General features: G+C 48.9%; 1 protein-coding gene across 1 annotated transcript; it reads left to right on the top strand.

The window, feature by feature from the left end:
- The first annotated feature begins 83 nt into the window (after nucleotides 1-83).
- Nucleotides 84-21507, top strand: UTP14A (UTP14A small subunit processome component). The gene is made up of 14 exons (XM_063141878.1): nucleotides 84-238; nucleotides 1195-1268; nucleotides 1388-1452; nucleotides 2349-2491; nucleotides 3766-3921; nucleotides 7532-7651; nucleotides 7768-7862; nucleotides 9045-9168; nucleotides 9288-9365; nucleotides 11323-11668; nucleotides 15721-16067; nucleotides 18093-18283; nucleotides 19086-19185; nucleotides 20608-21507. The coding sequence occupies exons 1-14, from the start codon at nucleotides 173-175 to the stop codon at nucleotides 20890-20892; spliced, it is 2190 nt and encodes a 729-aa protein (XP_062997948.1). The 5' UTR covers nucleotides 84-172; the 3' UTR covers nucleotides 20893-21507.
- The last annotated feature ends 278 nt before the right edge of the window (nucleotides 21508-21785 follow it).

Raw genomic sequence — 21785 nt, forward strand, 5'->3', positions numbered from 1 at the left:
GAAGTGGTGGGGAGGAAGGGCGGAAGTGCTGCAAAAGCATGGCTTCGAAGGCGGAAGTGCTGCCTCGCTTTGCGGCAGAGAGTTTGTGGCTTCTCCCAGCCAGGTTATTCACACGTGCTGTGCCTCGTATCTGGACCCGAACGGAAAGGAGGCGGCCTCGGTGATTCCTCCCATGGCGGCTGTGGAAGAGGAAGATCCCTCGAAGCGAGAGCCGGTCGTGAGCGAGGATGACGATGAGGTGAATCCCGAGTGCTTTGATTGCCAAAGAAAAGGTGCCGGGGTTTTCCGCCCTCTGGGTCCTGCTCTCTAATCCCAGAGGCTGCGTGAAAGCGGGTTGCTTTTACTCATCGCCGAGAGAGAGGGGGGGCACTCTGTGTATGCTCAGATGCACAGCGTTGTCTTTTCCTGAAGCTCACCTGTTTACCACGGCTACTGGTGAATTATTTTATTCAAGTATTAAGGAAAGGAAAGGAACCTCTCGTGCCAGCACTGAGTCATTACTGACTCTTGGAGGGACGCCAGCTTTCGCTGACACTTTCTTGGCAGGCCTTATAGCGGGGTGGTTTGCCGTTGCCTTCCCTGGCCGTTATTTCCCCCAGCTAACTGGGTACTCATTTTACCAACCTCGGGAGGATGGAAGGCTGAGTCAACCCAGCTGCCTGAAACCAGCTTCCGCTGGGATCGAACCCAGGCTGTGGGGAGAGTTTCGGCTGCAGAAACTGCTGCTTTACTGCTCTGCACCACACGAGGCTCCTCAAGTATTAAGGTCATCCTTAAAAGAAAGTTCCCAGGGCAGCATGCAAGAAAACAAGAATGAACGACATGTAACACCTGCCAGACTCAAAGAGCAGGATTTGACTTGGGCCTCCTTGGTTAAAAAGCATTTGAAGTCCTCCTCCGACTCCCAGATTATAAAATTTCAACCTGTGCCTTGCCTTCTGCATTTCTCCTTCTTTTTGTGGCTTTCTCTCTTTCCTTATGGTTCCTTTCCGAGTCTGATTCCTGCTCTGAACCTAGTCTGCTGGATCTTGATTTGCTGGCACCTGCTGCTTTTCCTAGGTTAGCACCGTGGTGATCTTTTCAAATTCGCTGTGGTTCATCCTGATCTACATGCGTTCCTGGGATAAATTCAGGTTCAGCCCTTCGATGAGATGCCTCTTGGGCCTGTACTCATCCACTGTCTTCTGTTCCCAGGCCGACGGTGAAGGGGCGGCAAAGAAACACCGACAGCTTGTGGATGCACTCAGCGCCTTATCTGGAGGGAAACGGTAAGTGGAAAAGGAGCCGAGCCGGTGTCGGGAGCCCCAGCAAGGCTGACTTGGAATAAGGAATCTGTGTTACTTGCCTTCCTTTTCCATCTCTGACTTGGTCGTTCTCTTTCTTGTAGGCGGCGAGCAGTTGAGCGTACTGAGGCGAGTGCTCAGATCTCTGAATTCGATGTGGGTGGTGCAGGTGAGCCTCTGACATTTTTACCAATATTTATCAACTGCTTCCATTAAAAGAATTCTCTAGTTTTGGGGGAGCTCTTCGATCCTTCATTTTCACTAGAGGCACAGGTGGTCTTGGTGGCTTGGTGCATTTATTAGTTTAGGCTGATATACCTGGACAGAAATTACCTTGCGACAGTTATTAACACATTAGCAACCTCCCGTTTGGATTATTGCAACGCATTATATGATGGGCTGCCTTTGAAAGAGGTCCAGAAACTTCAGGTGGTCCAAACAGGACAGCAGGCTGCTAACTGCGACTGGCTGATGTATTCATATTATTTTTTACTTATTTATTTATTTTTATTTTATTTATTATTGCATTTATAACCTGCCTCCAAGGAACCCAAGGCGGCGTACATAATCCTCCTCTCCATTTTATCCTCACAACAACAACCCTGTGAGGTGGGTTGGACTGAGAGCCCTGTGAGGTGGGTTTCCATGGCTGAGTGGGGACTAGAACCAGGATCTCCCGACTCCCAGTCCAACACATTAGCCGCTACACCATATTATGCCAGTACTTTTTCATCTGCAGTGTTTGCTAGTTTCAGACCCAACTCAAAGTGCTGAGTTTACCCTTTAAAAACCCATAAGCGGCTTGGGGCCAAGTTACCTGAAGGAAAGTATTCTCCCATATTGGCCCAGACATTAAAATCCTCATCTGAGGCCCTCCTGCAGGTGCCCCCGCCAAATGAGTCAAGACAGATGACTCCAAGAGAGAAGGTCTTATCAGTGGTGGCCCCTGCATTTGTGGAATGCTCTCCCAAGAGAGGCTCCGTTGGCGCCAAATGTTTGTTTATTTATTTCATTTCTATACCGCCCAATAGCCAAAGTGATTGTGTATGTTACTCTTCACTACAGGCGCTGATGAGAAGGTGCTCCTCTCGGAGCTGCTGCAGCCCATTTCCGCCTCGCCAGCTCTGCGCCCCCTGCGGAAACAGCTGAAGAAAGCCCAGCAGAAGAAGACCACCGAGCTCCCCCTAAGCAAGAAGGAGAGCGAGCGGGTGAGTTCAGACACGAGCAGACTTCCCCGCCTGCTGCCCTCCTGAAGGGAGTTTTGGACTTCCAACTCCCTTCAGGCCAAGGAATGCTGGGAGCTGTCAACCAAAACATCTGGAGGGCACCAGGTTGGACAAGCCTGGTCCAGGGGGCAGTTGGTGGGCTGCTATGTCTTATTTATTTATTTAATTACATTTATATACCGCCCCACAGCCGAAGCTCTCTGGGCGGTTTACAACATTTAAAAATAGTAAACATTAAAAGTATACAATTTAAAACCACACACACACACACACACACATAAAAACAGTATAAAAACAACAGTATCCATTTAAAAACAACAATTGTGGGGTCCATTAAAAACAAACTTAACGTTGTTAAATGCTGTTAAAATGCTGTTAAAAATGCCTGGGAGAAGAGAAAAGTCTTGACCTGGCGCCGAAAAGATAACAATGTTGGCGCCAGGCGAGCCTCATCGGGGAGATCATTCCACAGTCGGGGGGCCACCACTGAAAAGGCCCTCTCCCTTGTTGCCATCCTCCGAGCTTCCCTTGGAGTAGGCACTCGGAGGAGGACCTTAGATGTTGAGCGCAGTGTACGGGTAGGTTCATGTCGGGAGAGGCGTCCCATCAGGTATTGTGGCCCCAAGCCATGTAGGGCTTGGAGTGGGGTGTGGGAGAGGAAGCTGGTATTGGGGTGGAAGAGTGAGGACAGAAGGACCAAGGTGGCGGCAGAGGAAGCAGAAGGAAATTAGCAAAGAGAAAGTGTGTGCGGGGGTGGAAGGGAGTCATGAGTGGAAGAGAGAGGTGGACAGAAGCAGCTTTTTTACGTAGCACATAGTTATGTTTGAGCATAATGCTATTGGGATGCCAGACAACCTCCGAACATAGAGCTGATGGGCATCCTATGCGGAGCAGGAGGAGCACAGAGGCAACCTTCACCTCTGTACTCCTTTGGCGACTCCATATTTTTGCTAGATGAGTAGACCCATTGAAACGAATGGGATTTGAGTTAGTCATTTCAATGCACCTACGCTAAATAGGACTTAGTTTGGATTTTACCCATAGCATTCAGACTCTGGCCGTCGGGTCGTGTCATCTCCTGGGTGACGTGGAGGTGATCCATCGCGTGCACTTTTCAGAGTCGTATCTGAACGGGCATCCGCCAATTTTGGCTGGTCACACCGTGGCGGTATCTTTGAGTGCCCCCAGAAATGGGTTCTTGCTCCGCACACTCGCCAGCTCCTTGTTAACCCAGGATATGCTGTCTTGCCCTGCAGGTGGTGAGGGAAGCTGCCTACACCCAGACATCCCAAGCCCTGGCGAAGTGGGATCCGGTGGTGCAGCAGAACCGGCGCGCTGAGCAGCTGATCTTCCCGCTGCAGCAGGAGAGTGTGGCTGTCGCGCCCGTTGAGGAAGTGATGAGCGCTTGGCAGGTGAGTCCTGGTCAGCCTCAGTCGGGGTTGAACTTCGTGTAGGCCCAACTGCAACATTGAGCACTTGCCCTGATGTGCAAGGCAAACTGGGTTGACCATTAACTATGGCTTTTGTTGCCTGTGGCCCAGAAATGGGATGGCGAGACACAAAACCTGGAAAAAAAATGGGGGGGGTAGGGGGAGAGAACAGATTTTTAAAAAAATGCATTCTGCATTTTTCCAGAGATTTTTGGAAAGTTTTGGGAAAATATGGTTGTGTTGTTTTTCAGTTTTGAATGGGAGTATCCCTCCCATCTCCCCGCAAACCGTTACATCTCTAGTCCAGAGGATGGAAAGTTTGACTTGGACATTTGTGTTCTGGACTCAGATCTTACCTCTGAGTTGAACCTGATCACGTTGTGGCTGTGAACAAATCAGCCTCCTTCATTCCCGGTCTCTGGTCCATGAAATAGAAAAAAAATAGAGAGACACTTAACGGGTTTGTTGTGAGGCCAAACGCTATAAAGAATAAGCGACAGTTGGAATGGAATGCTAACTTTTACGGGACGTGTCTAATTCCAACGGATCCTGTGTTTAACTTCTGAGTTCCAGTACCAAAACTGTTGAAAAGAGATGGTGACTAATCTAATGGTTGCCGAGTAAATTTTGTCCAACACGCTTGAGACACAAGACAACTGCAAGCTTTAAACAGGATTTTTACTTAGTATTAACAGGCGTCTTCTGTTTACAGTGAAAGCAGGCAAAATAAGTAGGCAAAAGTGAAACCAGCGCCCAAAGCCTCCACATGCATTAACCATTAAGGGCTCAATCCTGTGTATGTTTAGACAGAAAAAGTCTCCTCTCTCATCTCTATCTCTCCTCTCTCATCTCACACTATTGCCCCGCTCGTGCTCTTCGCTCCTCTGACGCCAAGTTTCTCGCCTGCCCAAGGGTCTCTACTTCCCTTGCTCGGCTTCATCCCTTCTCTTCTGCTGCCCCTTAGCTTTTAAAGCTCAGCTAAAAACTTTTTTTTTTCCTAAAGCTTTTAAAACCTGATTTTGTTCTGACTTTATACTGTTAGTTTTACCCTACCCAGTGCCTGTTTACCCTACCCAGTGCCTGTTTGCATTCTCTTCCCCTCCTTATTGTTTTATTATGATTTTATTAGAATGTAAGCCTATGCGGCAGGGTCTTGCTATTTACTGTTTTACTCTGTACAGCACCATGTACATTGATGGTGCTATATAAATAAATAAATAAATAAATAATAATAATAATAATAATAATAATAATAATAATAATAACTCCTAGCATTCTCCAGCCAGGAATGCTGGGAGTTGTAGGACTTCTTTATTATTTATTTACAATATTTATATACCGCTCCCCACTGAAAATTTCAGAGCGGTGTACAAGATAAAATGAAAATAAAAACAGAAAAACACTTAAAACAGATCTTAAAAGAAGCAAATGCAGTGACTCATGGCCGGACATTAAAGAAAGGCTTCTTGGAATAAAGATATTTTCAGGAGGCGCCGAAAGGAGTACAAAGTTGGCGCCCGCCTGACTTCCAGAGGCGGGGAATTCCACAGGAGGGGGGCCACCATGCTGAAGGCTCTTCCCCTGGTGGACTCCAATCGGAGGATGGATCTATGTGGAACCACCAGGAGCAGGCCCTCAGATGACCTCAGTGACCGGGCAGGTTGGTAAGGGAGAAGGCAGAGCTCTCTCAGGTATCCTGGTCCCAAGTTGTTTAGGGCTTTGTACACAAGTACAAGAACCTTAAATGTGACCCGGTAGCGAATAGGCAGCCAGTTCAGTGTGTAAACATGCATAGGATCACACCCTTAGGGTTTTTTTAACTAGTTATTTTCTCCTTCATACAGTGGGTGGTATCCAATATTAGTCCTACTTAGAGTAGATCCGTTGAAAAGAGGAGGATTTAAGTTAATCATGACTGACTTAAATCCCATTCATTTCAGTGGGTCTACTCTAAATAGGACTGACATTGGATACTACCCAGATGGTTTGAACTAATGGCTGTTGCTTATCCCCACATCAACGCTTCCGATAAAGCATTTTATCGGAAGGCAAATATCCTGCTGCCAAGTTCTGAACGCTTTCATAAGATATAGGGGCATTTCAGTAGTGTCTAAGACTGCAATCCTCTGTCCACTTACCTGCGAGCAAGTCCCATTGAGGGACTTGGCGGGAGGGGACTTACTCCCAAGTCAACTTGTGCAGATCCGGCTGCTCTCATTACGTTCAAGCTTGGAGGGATCAAGCCGCCCATGACAAGTTTCTTAAAAGATTCCCCACCCTTATATATTTGGGACAGTAGATTTAACGTTGACGCGAGACTGCATTCTTTTTAATTGATTTCTTTTGGCTATTGTTTAAATGTTGTTTAAGGTTATGCGGCACTATAAAAACTAGAAGGGCAGCATAAAAGGAAAAAGTGTCAACAAACCACTTCCCCTGGTTACGATGCCATTCTAGCGCTATCCCTGTAACTGACTTTCCTGCCTGCCATCCTGTTCTGCTGTCAATGACCCTGTCGTGTGTACTATCCACACACATCCCACTTCACCCAAGCAGCCATCTTCTGGCTGGGTTTGCACACTGCTAATTCCAGCTAGAACTTCCTGGCCTTCTTTCAGTATTTATTATTATTATTTATTTATTTATTTATTTATTTATTTATATAGCACCATCAATGTACATGGTGCTGTACAGAGTAAAACAGTAAATAGCGAGACCCTGCCGCATAGGCTTACATTCTAATAAAATCATAATAAAACAATAAGGAGGGGAAGAGAATGCAAACAGGCACAGGGTAGGGTAAACAGGCACTGGGTAGGGTAAAACTAACAGTATAAAGTCAGAATAAAATCAAGATTTAAAAGCTTTAGGAAAAACCTTTTCCTATTTGAAGATGGTGCAACAGAGCTATCCTTACTAGAGCTTTGCACATTATTACATTTATATTCCCCCTTTTTTTCCCCTCTTGCAAGGAACCCAGGGTGGCTTACACAGCCCTCTTCGTCTTCCATTTTATTCTCACAACAACCCTGTGAGGTAGGTTAGGGCTGAGAGTCAGTGACTGGCCCAAAGTGGGTTAGTGTTAGGGTGAGGCTGAAAGGGGACTAGAACCCAGGTCTCCCAAGTCCCAGTCCCGCACTCTAGCCACTACACCACGCTAGTTCTGGTTCATGGGTAGGCAACCCAGTGCCATCCAGATGTTTGAGGCTACGACTCCCATAACCCCTGACTATTGGCTGGCGCTGCAGGCCCAACAAGTACTATATCTGGGAGCAGTGCAGGTGAGCTGAAGTGAACTTGAGAGTCTTTTGGATGGGGACCACATCGCTCACATCTTGTATGAAGTGCCTGGAACAACCTTCTCCAACCCGGATGTTTCGGACTACAGCTCCCAGGATTCCTGCCCATTGCCCAGGCTGGCGGGGGTTGATGGGAGTTGGAGTCCAAAAGATCCAGAGAGCGCCAGGTGAGCTGTGTGCATCACCCCTTCATCCCATTGCCTGCCTCCCAGTGACAGCGGCAGCCTCTCTGGACCAGTCCTGTCCTTTAGCGTAACTTGAGCCTACTCCTCCATGCCCTTCATCCCCCACAGGCACGGACACCGCTGGAGCAAGAGATCTTCAATCTCCTCCACAAAGCCCATCAGCCAGTGAAGGATCCACTTCTGACGCCCAAGGAGAAGGCCTCGCTGCAGGCCATGAGCCTGGAGGAGGTGAGTCCTGACCCAGCTGGCTCTGTCCTCTTCGCCCCTCCCCACCCTCTGCTGGGCCAGGTTCCGCCTGGACCTGTTCGCACCACAGCCAGCCCACCTCTGAGTGTGTGTTCCAGGCTCAGCTGCGCCGGATGGAGCTCCAGAGGTCTCGGGCCCTGCAGTCCTACTACGAGGCGAAGGCACGTCGGGAGCGGAAGATCAAGAGCAAAAAGTAAGGAGCTACCAGAGGGCCTGTCAGGTGGCTCTTCAGTAGGCAGGGCCATGCTCTCCTGCCCGTATTCCAGGGATATTGGTGGCGAAGGGTGCTGTTCCTTGGGAACACATGGCTCTCTCAACTAGCAAAGCAGAGCTGAGTGTGGAGATGTGCTGGAGCCAAGCAGAGCAGAAAAGGAGAGGTGCTTTAACAACGAACGGGACCCTGAACCCTTGCAAAGTAGGGACCGGTGGGGGAGGCAGCACAAGTCCTCAGTTCACCGGCACTGGGAGTTTGATTGGAGGGTGGTAGTTGGGTTTGGAGGAGGCACAGAACAAGATGGCGCCCCTCCCATTCCACGTATGAAAGCCAACCGGACTGCCAGATGAATCTGCCTTCAACACTAATGTTGGGATAGCATCCTCCACTGCTCCTGGAGGCATCAAGCTAACTACCTGAGAGGGTGCACAAGCAAGCCTTAGGGCATACAAGTTCCTTCTCCGACACACCTTGCTGCCACCTCCCAGCGTCTGCCGCCTGAGGCGACTGCCTCACTCTGCCTAATGGTAGGGCCGTCCCTGTGCGTGTGTGTGTAGCCTTGGAAGGGTTCCTGGAAGTTGCTCACACCTACTGTACAAAGATCAGTGCCGGGTGGGAAGCTGTGCAAGGCACAAGGAAAGCCCTGTTCCATTTTCACCTAGTTCCTGAGGTCTCTCTAGATGCCTCCTGCGTGTCTTCGAGCACATTCCGCATGGCTACAAAGGACTAGACTGCTTGCTTTGATAAAATTGAGGGGCTCTTGAAATGAATAGCGACACCGAGCCACAAGTGTGATCTCTCCCCCCCCACACACAGCAAATGAGGGTAGATGGTATTTATAGGTTTGTAGGGAACCTGTGGTCCTCCAGATGTTGTTAATTAGGGGAGCTGCAGTCTAACAACATCTGGAGGACCACAGGTTCCCTACAAACCTATAAATACCATCTACCCTCATTTGCTGTAGGGGGGGGGAGAGATCACACTTGTGGCTCGGTGTCCCTCACCATTGGCTGGGCCAGATAGAAGCCAGAGTCCAACATCTGGAAGGCTACAGAGTTTTCAGGCCAGCTCAGCGCTACTCTGGCTTCGCCGTTGGCTGGGGCTCCGTTCCCTCTGGCCCAAACATCCACGCCCGTGACGTTGCTGCGCCTCTCCTCAAAGGTTCCATAAAATGCTTCGGAAAGGCAAGAGCCGTAAAGTGCTTCAGGAGTTCGAGGCGCTGCGGAAATCCAACCCGGAGGGAGCGCTGGAAGAGCTGGAGAAGATTGAGAAAGCCCGCATGGAGGTAAGGGCAGCCTTCTTCCCTGCAGCGCCACGGCGTGGCCTCTTTGCCTTGTGGACTCTTTGCCTTGTGGACCACACCCTCCGCCATGCTGATACTTTCCCCCTTGTTTCTCTGAACAGGAGAGGATGACCCTGAAGCACCAGAACAAGGGCAGGTGGGCCAAATCAACCATCCTCATGGCGAAGTACGACCTAGAGGTGAGGGACATTGGAGGGCAAAACAGGGTTGATCAGCCAAAAGCACTCTTAACGGGTAATTAAACCAAGGTGCGATGCTCTAGAAATAGTTGCTCAAGGTGAAGAATTGTATCTAGAAAAGGGTTGCCTTAAGTCGAGGTTTCAGACTCTTCCCCTAGAAGTGCTCTTAAGTGCCTCATCCTATGCATGTTTAGACAGAAAGAACAGAATATCCTACAACTTCCAGCATGGCTGGCTAGCGAATGCTAGGCATTGTAGGACTTTTCCTGTTTAATAGGATGGCGCCTTAAATCCTGTAAACAAAATCTTTGGGTGGAGTGGGGTGGTACAAAGGAGTACAACGTAGGTGCCAGGCAAACCTCTCAAAGGCCGTGGTCTTCAACTGGTATAGATCCGAGATGCACCTCGGACTCCCAACCTGCAGCACGGGACCCACTTTCACAATTGCCCAACATGGCGGCAACAGCTTTGCCACGGTTCTTCTGGACTCATCTCGCGACCCACTTTTGAGTCCCAACCCACCAGTTGAAGTCCACTGCTCTAGGGAGTTCATTCCACAGCCAGGTTGCCACAGAAAATTTGGCTGTTAGAATCCCTGACCTGTAGTCATTCAGATGTCAGTGTATGCAGGTCATCCCAGGCTATGGCTGTTGGGGTGCCATAAGCCATTGCCCCCTCTCTCTCCTGAAGCTTAATTTTGCAAGTACACCCCCCCCCCCCCAGAAGTCACTTTCATTTTGGGGCTTCTAGTCTACAATAATAATAATAGAGTGTGTCTGTCCATCCACATCGAGACCATGAAACCTAGACACCTGAAATTTTGCATGCATATTAAGGGAACTCTGGGCTCATGCAAATGGGCCCATGTGGTTGAAGGCCAAAAAAAGGAGAACCCCCAATAGGGATGCCAAAAAAGCCATAAGCAAAGGGGTGGAACCAAGGGTATAGTTTATTCTAAAATCTAATGCGTTTCTGACCCTAATGGTCCTTCCTCAGGGTAATCAAAGAAAGATTGTGTGTGTGTGTATAATTACAAAGTCACATGAGTCACAAGAGTGTGTCTGTCCATCAGCATTGATACCATGAAACCTAGACACCTGAAATTTTGCATGCATATTAATGGAACCCTGGTGGCGTGCACCTTGGAACAGGGACGGTGGCGGTATCTTGCTTTTAAAACATACCTTATTTTAAATGGGCCCAGGTGGTTGAAGGCCAAAAAAAGGAGAACCCCAATAGGGATGCCAAAAAAGCCATAATTAAAGGGGTGGAAGCAAGGATATAGTTTATTCTAAAATCTAATGCGTTTCTGACCCTAACAGTCCTTCCTCACGGTAATCAAAGATATTATTTATATATAATATTTTTCAAAGTCACGAGTGTGTTTGTCCATGAGCATTGATTCCATAAAACCTAGACATCTGAAATTTCGTATGCATATCAAGGGAATCCTGGGGTCGTGCACCTTGGAATGGGGACGGTGGTGATATTTTGATTTTAAAATATATCTATTATTTTAAATGGGCCCATGTGGTTGAAACCTGCAGTAACATCTTCAGCCATGAGGAACAGACTGCCCTCAGCCGCACGTAACTTTTCAGCAGATACAATGTGAAGCCAGTGGAGATTAATAGGCTGAGGGACAGGATTATACACCTGATCCCTTTTGTGGGGAAGCACCCCGTCCCCCGGGGAATGGAGTGGACAGACACCCCCCCCTTAGGGGTCAGGCCTAGGGGAATCAGCAGGCATGGCTTCACTCAGACGGGGCGGGCACAATGCGTCCAACTCTGAGAGCTGCACAAGTTTGCTTGAAGGCTTCTTCTGACAAACTCTTCTGACACCATGCGAAACCGGGTCCATTTCCTAGTGAGAAATGCAGTAGGCCCCACAGGCCTCCTAAAGCTTGCCCCTGGGTGCTGTAAGTAAATGCTGCCTCTCTTTCCCTCCGACCCAGGCCAGGCAAGCCATGCAAGAGCAGCTGGCCCAGAACAAAGAACTGACACGAAAAGCCCGCCCGGCGTCTGACAGCGAGGAGGGGGGCGATGATGGCTCCGAAGAAGGCGAGGGTCTCGTCCCAGATGTCGTCAACGAAGGGCGGGCTGGGATGGATCCGGACAACCCCTGGATGCTGGGAACGCCCCGGGCAGAGGCCGAGCAGGAGCCGCCCGCTCCGCCAGAAGGCAGCGGAGAAAGCGAGGGGGAGGAGGAACCCCTTCAGACAGAGGAAGAGGCTCTGTTGCAAGGCTTTTTTGAACGGCGGCAGGGCCTGCAACGCTTCCAGGGCGGCGCGGAGCTCCTAGGTGAGGAGGCAGTGGGTGGGCAGGGGCAGGTGTTCCTCGGCCCCATCTGCACATCCCGCGTTCGGTTCATGGTTATGAGAAGGAAGCTGCTGATACAGGAAAGATTCAGCAGAAAGCTCTGCAGCTAATTAAAAAAAAACAGTCTAGAAGACTATTTCCCACGGCTATCTGTGGTGGGGGGAAGGAGGAGAGAATGGAGTTGATTTAGCTCTGGGGGAAACAAAAGGGTAGGGCAGCATATATACATAGCTGTGGTTCAGTGGTAGAGTCCCTGCCTTACATGCAGAACGTCCCAGGTTCAATCCCCGGGGTCTCCAATGTCCATGTGCCTGCTGAAATTCAGTACAAGTGCAAGATGCAGTCTTGGGCCCAGAATTCATCTCCCGAGGACGCCTTTCCCCAATCTGGTGTCCCCCTGGGTGTTTTGGACTTCATCGCCCATCAGCCACAGCCAACGTAGCCAGTGGTCAGGAATGCTGGGTGGGATGCGGTGGGGGTGGGGGTTTATCGTCATAATAATCACGCTTCTTTGCATGCCGCTTTTCCCAACGTTGCTCAGAGCAGCAGAGTGTAGCAACAAACAAACCTGTCGGTATAGAAGTGTGCCCCAAACGATGACGTGAATATGTGACTCACGTTCCATAATACAAGGTATATATCCAGAGCAGGCTAACAAAAGCATTACAATTAAAATGTCACTAAACAGGGGGGGGGATAAACATTCTTTTCATAAAGGAGAAGAATGGTGACCAAACCTCCTCCTAGCTTGCAAACCTTTCACTGACTAATCCAAATCCACGCACAAAACGTCAGTGTCAAAATGTTACCGTTTAAGCCACCTTTCACACAACCTGGTGCCTTCCAGGTGTGTCGGACTAGAACTCTCACAGTGGCTGGGGATTATGTAGGGTGACCATATTTGGGAAACCAAAAAGGAGGACAACATGGTCGGCCCCCAAGGGGGCGTGTCCAGCACCAAGGGGGCGTGCCCACCCGAACATAGCCTTGGTCACATGTCTAATTTTACAGCACACATTTAAGACAAATCTGTTCTACATAACATCTTAATGTTAAAATCACTGAAATAAAGAACAAGTGAGAGATTCAATGTATCTGAAATTAACTTCACTCACTCCTACTTTTGTAGGTTTTGCTGTACTTTGAAGCTTTTGCTATACTCCGTGTGTAACATTCTCCCCTTCCCTCAAATATCTTTTCTGACTGTATCTTCACTCATTGCAAGCTGCTGTTGTTAACAGGGTTTGCTACTGGCCGGCCGGCCAGATGGCTGGCTTTTTTTAATTTCAATATTTTAAAAAAACTTGTGTATAATTGTCACAAGTTTCTCTACTCTAACATTAGGGTGGGTGTTGTGGCAGTGAACACTACTTTGCCCATTCACACTTCTCACTTATATACATTAGCTTCTCAAGGCTTGTGTGTTGGCACCACTTCGCACATCCAGACTTTGAACTCCTGTCTACTTCCTGCACAAACATGTAACTCTGAGACCCTCTTCCTAATGCCCTGCGTTTCATGCCAGCACCATGGGGCTAAGTTACATTATGTGTCTCTGGGTTGTCTGTGCAGCCTCTGTTGTCTCTCACTCTAAGTCATTGTAGACAAACCAAAGCCTCCAGACTCAAACAATCAATCTCTCTCTCTCTCTCTCTCTCTCTCTCTCTCCCCCCCCCCCAAAAGTCTCCCAATGGTCCAGCTAGGCTGCACACTTGTGGCTTGGGATATTGCTTATTGCAGGTTGTTGCTTGGTCATGTCTGGTGACTCTATTATTATTATTATTATTATTATTATTATTATTATTATTATTATTATTATTATTTCCCGCCTTTTGCCCAATACTTTAAAAACCTCTGCCACCAGCCACCTTCACCTCCTCTCCTCCTGCACAACTTTGATGCACTCTGCGTGGCAAGCCAGCCTCAGGGCCAAGCTACAGGTGCATCTAGGTTGCCTTCAGCCTCTCTGCCTTATGCCAGCCTGCCAACATTTCCAGCCTCAAATAATCCCCACCCACCCCTCTCTCTCTGCCAAAGTCTCCCAATGGTCCAGCCAGGCTGTGCACTTGTACCCTGTGGCTGCAGGTAGGGCAACAGCTTATAGCTTGGTTGCATCCGGTGACTCTTGTTTTTTTTTAAAAAAAAACTCCACCACCAGCCGCCTCTGCCTGCATCAAAACTGGACTCTGAGACACTGGTACAGCAGCCTCTCAGGGCTCAGCTACAGCCATCTCTGAGTTGTGGCTTCAGTCTAACTCTGTCTCTAAGAGATATACCAGCCAGCCAAAGCCACAAATCTATCTATTTTTCTCTGGTATGCACTTCAAATGTTCTGCATTGCATCCCAGCAGTGCAGTCAGAGCCTAGCTCACAAGTGTACAAAGTGAAGTGAAAGGGAAGTGGTAGCGAAGCAAAGCAATGATATGCCAGGTTCCAACGTTCGCAGCAACAGGGCATCCGCAAAGAAGAGAGCCTCTCTCTCGACTGGCACCTTACTGTTGGTCGTGAGAGTTTTTCTCTAAAGATGACCCCTCATCGCCCATGATGTGGAAATTTGAGGAAAAGGCCTCTGGCCCATTCTGTTTTGCCCTGTGGGCTGCTTTGACTGACCTCTCCTTTCCCACATTTTGATTTGTGGATGCCTTGCCTCTGCTGAGCTCCGGGTACCCGACCGCACACCAAATCTGCAACAGGAAAGGTGCCCTGCTTGCCCAGGACTTCTTACCTAAAGACTGGAGATCCCCTTACTGCCAAGGGCTGAAACTGCTCAATGTGCAACACCCCAAAGAGGAGGTTTGACAACCTGAGTTTGAAGGATATGGCTCCAGCAGTTTTAAAAATCAATAATTTTAAAACTTTTGAACTTTTAAAAAAATCCTAAAAACAATGGATGAACAGATCTGATTCAAACTTAGCATGGCTAAATCTCTCTTTAAGAGCTATCATGGTGCCGACTTTCAGCCCTTTATCTTTAAAAATGTCAATTTTAAAAAATAATAATTTTAAAACCTCAAACTTTAAAAAAAATCCTAAAACTCAATGGATGAACAGATCTGTTTCAAACTTGGCATAGCTAAAGTCCTTGTTAAGAGCAATCATGGTGCCAAGTTTCATCTCTTTATCTTTAAAAATAACATTTTTAAAAATAATTTTAAATCTTCAAATTTTAAAAACTTCCTAAAAATCAATGGATGAACGGATCTGTTTAAAATTTGGTATGGCTAAAGCTCTACCTAAAAGCTATCATAGTGCCAACTTTCAGCTCTTTATCTTTAAAAATGACGGTTTTAAAAATAATAATTTTAAAACTTCAAATATTTAAAAAATCCTAAAAAATCAATGTTTCAAATTTGGTATAGCTAAAGCTCTACCTAAAACCTATAATGGTGCCAAGTTTCATCTCTTTATCTTTAAAAATGACAATTTTAAAAATAATTTTAAAACCTCAATTATTTAAAAAATCCTAAAAAATCAATGGATGAACGGATCTGTTTCAAATTTGGTGTGGCTAGAGCTCTACCTAAGAGCTACCATCGTGCCACGTTTCATGTCTTTATCTTTAAAAATGACGGAGTTATAAGCATTTTTGTTAATTCTCATTAGAGCTGCTCTTTGGCTGGGGCAAATTGGAGAAGCAAAGGCTTCTGCATTTCCTCTTGGGAGGTGAAGTATTTTGGGGTGCCCTGGTCTGAAATGGGCACCGAAGCCCCATTCGTTTTCCCTATCCCTAGTGGAGATGAGAACTGCTAGAATTGGCGTATTGATATGGATCAACACAGCAGCCTGAATATTTGGACTCCCCTTAGGGGCGTGGCTATGGGGGACGGTCATGATGAGTCCCTGCACGTCCAGATTGACCACTGGTCACAGTTGTAGATGGCTCAAAAGGGGCGTTAGACCATTGCGGAGGCTGGGTCTCTCCGTGGTGATTAGCCACGATGGGTCTGTGGAACCTCCAGCTTCAGAGGCAGTCTGCCTCCAAATACCTGTTGCCTCTGCTGGTGTGGATGCCAACGGTGTCGATTCTGCCCCAGGTCCCAGCGGAGAGGAGGCGCTGCCTGATGTGCTTCCGCCGGCACCCCCGAGTCCAGCGCCCGAGGGGCCCCTCCTGAGCGAGAACTTGGAACGGCTCCGCACCTTGGAAGATATGGAGGCCCTGGAGCCCGAGGATATCCCGGAGGAAGGCATGGTGCCAGCGGGCAAGGATGCCGAAATAAAGCAGCCCACGGAGGCTGAGCCGTCACCACAGGCCGGGGACAGCAAGCCACCGGCCTCCAAGAAGAAGGCCAAGCGCAAACTGCTGATTGATTTGAAGGCCGTCCTTGCCGACGCACCACATGCCGTGCGGTGCCCGCTTGTGCCTGCTGCTGTAGAAGAGGAGGTGAGTGCTGACAGGAGAGGCTGATCCATGAAAGGAGGCTGCTGGGACAGGGCCCAGAGTACTTCAGCTTCTCTTGGGCTCCACCTCTTCGAGCTGTGGGTGGCTGGGGAGTTTTCGTCTTTGAGTGTTTCACAATGGGGAAGTAAACTCTAGTTTGTGGCAGAGGAAAAGGCTGGGTTATGCTCCCTGAAACGTTCATTTCCTAGGTCGGGTGCAGAATCTCCGGTCTTTTGGCCTAATCTGGCCCTCGGGTTCCCCTTAATGGCCCAGAGAGCCTCCATGGGTTCCTCTAAGGAGAATGTGGATATTATTATTGTTATTATTATTATTATCCCTTTCTCGCTCATTGCAGTTTTTCTAGAAGGACATGTCAGGCATTGCCAAGTCATGGTGTCTTTTACAAATCCAGGAATTTCCTGACAATTGAGCATTTTTTAATTATGACACGTTTCTGGATGTTGGTGTGAATGTATTTTGGGAGGCCCACTTTCTGAAGGTTTTCTGTATAGTTTTTTGATGTGATGCCAGTGACTGATGTGACTTAACGGATTGTTGTTGTTGTTATTTGTATCCCGACTTTTGCCCAATGCTGGGCGTCAAGGCAGCTTTACAATATTAAAACATATACAGGGTAGGGAGTCATTTGACTGTTAGAGCAGTACGACAATGGAACCCATGACCTAGGGAGGTTGTGGGCTCTCCCACACTAGAGGCCTTCAAGAGGCAGCTGGACAGCCATCTGTCAGGGATGCTTTAGGGTGGATTCCTGCATTGAGCAGGGGGTTGGACTCCATAGCCATATAGAACCCCTCCAAATCTACTAATTTAGGGTTCTATAATTTTCTTCTTCTCCCATAATACTAGAACCCAATGGGGTCATCCCATGAAGCTGATTGTGGGATATTCAAGATAGATAAAAGGACAGACTTCTTCACACAGAGTTAAACTATGGAATTCGGTACCACAAGTTGTGGTGACGGCCACCAATTTGGATGGTTTTAAAAGGGGGTTGGATAACTTCCTGGAAGAGAAGGCTATCAATGGCTGCTAGCCCTGATGGCTAAGTGCAACCTCTAGTATCAGAGTCAGTAAGCCTGTATACACCAGTTGCTGGGGAACATGGGTGGGAGGGTGCTGTTGCACCCGTGTCCTGCTTGTGGTTCCCTGATGTCAACAGCTGGTCGACCACTGTGTGAACAGAGTGCTGGACGAGGGGGACCCTCGGTCTGATCCAGCAGGGCTTTTCTTACGTATGTTCCACCCCAACCCTGGAGGGAATCCCCACTGCTACCTCACATCCGAAGTAACAGGGACGCCGACCGAATCGGTTCACACGGCGCCCATGGCGGCTGCTTCTCCCAGTGCTTCTCCCAGTCCTTTTCTCCATGCTGAGGGAAGTGCAGAACTCCATGCTTCCGCCAGCCCGGAGAAAACCTTTTAGCTTTGCTGTTTTGAATCTGTAGTTTAAATCTGCATTCGTCTCCGCATCGCGGCTCGGTTTTATCCTGGTTGTGCTTTTACATTGTACTTTTATTCTTTTGTTTGTTTTCTACTTTGAATCGTCTTCATGGTTTTAATTTTTGTGAACCGTCCAGAGAGATTCGCCTATTGGGCGGTATAGAAAGGCAATAAATAAATAAGCTAAAATGGGCGGTGGCTGATAAGAACAGGCCACCGCACTTGCTGATCCCATGAAATGGGCATAATTCCCCATCACTTGGCATCTTGTCCCTCATTTGGTGGTGTTGGAAGGGAGAGGCCCAACGACCATGATTCATTCTCTCCATTCAGCATATATCTGTCTTTCAGATCCTGGAAAGGCCTTTAAGGCACCTGACAATCCTTCTCATAAAACACTCAGATTTTTTTTTTATTGGTGGATTAGGTTTCTGAAACCTTCACATTTCAAAATAAAGCATCAAAGGCGTTGCAAGGTTATACTCTTCTTGTCAGGTCCCCTTTTTCTCCCAGCGAGGTCCTTTGCTCACCTGGGTGATTGTTGTCTTGCCTCATTCCCCATTTCAGCTGGAGACGGACACAGACCAGCGGCAGGTGATCCGGGAGGCCTTTGCCAGCGACAACGTCGTCGCCGACTTCATGAAAGAGAAGCGTCGAGCGGAAGAGGCCGGGAAACCGAAAGCGATCGACCTGGTGCTGCCCGGATGGGGCGAGTGGGGAGGCACAGGGCTGAAGCCGAGCAACAAGAAGAAGAGACGGTACGTTTGGGAACGATAACACCAGGCTGTAGCGGAGGGAGATGAGATGGGAAACAGGCCCATTCCGCCAGCCTTGCTGAAAGGCTACTTCATTCTTTCCTCTTCCTTCCTCCTCCCTCTTTCCTTCTGTGCCTTGCCTTTTTAGATTGTACGCCTTCAGGGACGGACAATCTTGTTTTACTGAGCTGCTCCAGGAGCCTTTTTGAAAGGAGGCGAATGGGAGACCCTGATAGAGGTGTACAAAATTAGGCACGGTGTGGAGAAAGAGGATAGGGAGGCACTTTTCTCCCTCTCCCATAATACTAGAACCTCATGGGGTCATCCCATGAAGCTGATTAATGGGAAATTCAGGACAAATAAAAGGAAGGATTCCTTCACATGGCGCAGAGTTAAATTATTCGCTACTACAAGATGTAGGGATGGCCACCAATTTGGATAGCTTTAAAAGGGGGTTGAATAAATTACTGGAGGAGAAGGCTATCAAGGGCTACTAGCCTTGAGGGTTATGTGCTGCCTCCGGTATCAGAGGCAGTAAGCCTGTGTGCACGAATTGCTGGGGAACATGAGTGCTGCTGCACATGTCCTGCTTTGTTGGTCCCTGGCCGATGGATGGTTGGCCACTGTGTGAACAGAGTTCTGGACTAGATGGACCCTCGGTCTGATCCAGCAGGGCTCTTCTTACATTCTTAAGATAAAAATCCTTTACATAAACAAAGAAAAAATGCCACCTGCCTGTTGCTGTTGACTCTGTTGCCTGCATTTTACACTGTTCTTTTTTTATTATTATTTTGTGCTTTGTTAGGTTCATTATCAAACCAGCCCCTGGGCCCCCGAGGAAAGACCGCCACCTGCCGAACGTTATCCTGAGTGAACAACGCAATGTTTTAGCTGCAGCTCACCAGGTGAGTAGATCGCTCTGCCCTGGGAGCAGCCTAACCTTCATGCCAAGTGTTCTTTATCATTACACCCTGCAATTATAACAGGGAGGGACCGTAGCTTACAGGGAGAACACCTGCACTGCACCCGCAAGATCCCAGGTTAGATCCCTGGGATCTCCAGGTAGGGCTGGGAAAAACTCCTGCCTGAAACCATGGACAGCCGCTGCTGCCGGTTAGTGTCGACAATACTGGGCTAGATGGTCCCACAGTCCGAGTCGGTAAATGGCAGCTTCCTGTGTTCCTGTAAGGTAGATTCCTAGGTACTGTGTATTGCATGGGTTTTTCTTTGGGGTTTTTGCTCCCTTCTCATATTTTTATAAAGAGCTTTTGCAAAGCCAAGATGTAACGTTAAAATAAATAGCAGAGCAGCGCCTCGGCTCCTTCGCTGCCAGGAAGTGCCAGTGTGGTGCAGTGGTTAGAGTGTTGGACTCCTCTAGGAGATCCGGGTTCTAATCCCCACTTGGCCACAGCGCTCCCTGGGTGACTTTGGGCTAGTCCCTGGCTCTCAGCCTAACCTAGTGCGCCAGCTGCGCCCGTTCCTAGAGACGTCGGACCTGGCCACGGTGACACATGCCTTAGTCACATCCCGATTGGATTACTGTAACGCGCTCTACGTGGGGCTGCCTTTGAAGAGTGTTCGGAAACTCCAGCTGGTTCAAAGAGCTGCAGCCAGATTGTTGACCGGGGCTGGCTACAGGGAGCACACAACTCCCCTGGCTTCCAGTCTGTTTCCAGGCACAATTCAAAGTGCTGGTTATGATCTATAAAGCCCTATATGGTTCGGGTCCAGGTTACCTGAAAGAACGTATTCTCCCTTATGAGGCTGCCCGTGCTTTGAGATCTTCTGGAGAAGCCCTTCTTTCAGTCCCACCTTCTTCACAGGCACGCTTGGTGGGAACATGGGAGAGGACCTTCTCGGTGGCTGCTCTGGTGCTCTGGAACTCTCTTCCCAGGGAAGCTAGGCTGGCTCCCTCCTTGATGGGCTTTCAGAAGCAGGCTAAAACTTTTTTGTTCAAGCAGGCCTTTGACAAATAATCCAGCCCTCCATCTATGTTAATGTCTTATAATTTTGTTGTGTATTTTTTAATTGTTTATGGTTTTGTTTCCCTCCCCCCCACCCCCATGTATATTTTAAACTTTGTAAGGCCGCCTTGAGGCCCAGCATTGGGCAAAAGGCGCGATATAAATAAATAAATAAATAAATAATAACAACCTACCTCACAGAGTTGTTGTGAGGATAAAATGGAGAGGAGCAACCGCCTTGGGCTCCTTGCAGGAGGGATAAAAAGTGGGATATAAACCAATGAGCACCAGCGGTGTCACAGCTTCGTGGCCCAGTCTTCCACGCTGAGCTTGACAGTTAAGCCTTTCTTCCCCCCCCTCCAGGTGAGCCAGCTGCCGTTCCCCTTTGAGAACAGCCAACAGTTTGAGCGCAGCGTCCAGGCGCCCGTGGGCCCCACGTGGAACACCCAGCGTGCTTTCCAGCGGCTGACGGCCCCCCGGGTCATCACCCAGCCCGGCCACATCATCCACCCCATCAGTGCCGAGGACGCCGAACTGACCCGTCAAGGGGATGGGGCGAAAGCCGTGGGGCAGAAGCCGGATTTGGAACTGGCTCCGTCTCCCCACAAGCGTCACCCCCGCCGCACCTCCAAGAAGAAGGCCCGGTAGAACTGAGGCTGGGCTGGCTCTGCCGTCGCGGGCTTGACTCCTTAGCCCAGCTGCCCCTCAACCTGGTGCTGTCTAGATGTTTGGGACATCAACTCCCATCATCCCCAGCCAGCATGGGCAATGGTCAGGGATGCTGGGAGATGTAGTCCAACACATCTGGCAGGCAACAGGTTCGAGGGAAGGCTGCCTTAGCCAGACTGGCATCTTGTTGACGCTGCCCAGAACTGCTCTTCAGGCTCTGCAGCAGCCTTCTCTGACCTGGCACCCTCCAGATATGTTGGACTACAACTCCCTTCATCCCCAGCTCTGCTGGGCCTTTTTCCTCCTGTGATCTTGGCGTCTTTTCCTCCTCCTCACCCAGAAGCCTTTGGTTTCTGGCAGATCTTCGGTCTCTTCCAAACAACCTCCTGGTAGATCCTGAGACGGAAGTTGCTGTTCCTCCCATTTGGGTGGGTGGGGGGGGGACATTTCCCAGGATGCATTGTTGTCCCTATAACCACAAATACTGGGGGCCATTGGGGAATGTCTTCAAATGAGGGCTTCCCTTCCAGGTTGCTTTGCCCCCCCCCTCCTTTTTGTTAAACCCTCCAACCCCAATGACAGCAAGTAAAGAATAACCGAATAATAAAAAACACATCTGCAAAAGGTATCTTGTGATTCTGATTTTCTTTGCTGGGTGCTTATTGTTTCCCATTGCGGTCAGGGCAAGTTTTGTTCCAGGTGTATTTTTGTGTCTCTTCCCCTGACTTGTGTGATGGCACCAGAACCCCAAGAACTCGGGTCCGAGGCATGGAGTTGGGCCCAATTAAAATTTACATGGGAGGCTTGGAGCAGGGGTGGGCAAAAAGAAGATCCCCAGATGTTTTGGACTTCCAACTCCCGGCTTTCCTGCC

Source organism: Elgaria multicarinata, chromosome 15, assembly GCF_023053635.1.
Source record: "Elgaria multicarinata webbii isolate HBS135686 ecotype San Diego chromosome 15, rElgMul1.1.pri, whole genome shotgun sequence".
Classification (NCBI taxonomy): Eukaryota; Metazoa; Chordata; class Lepidosauria; order Squamata; family Anguidae; genus Elgaria; species Elgaria multicarinata.

Excerpts from the sequence above, each read along its gene's own strand:
- UTP14A (XM_063141878.1), top strand. The coding sequence starts at position 173 with ATGGCGGCTGTGGAAGAGGAAGATCCCTCGAAGCGAGAGCCGGTCGTG. Across the intron at positions 239-1,194 it reads TGAGCGAGGATGACGATGAG|GCCGACGGTGAAGGGGCGGC; the intron begins GTGAATCCCGAG and ends TTCTGTTCCCAG. Across the intron at positions 2,492-3,765 it reads GCAAGAAGGAGAGCGAGCGG|GTGGTGAGGGAAGCTGCCTA; the intron begins GTGAGTTCAGAC and ends CTTGCCCTGCAG.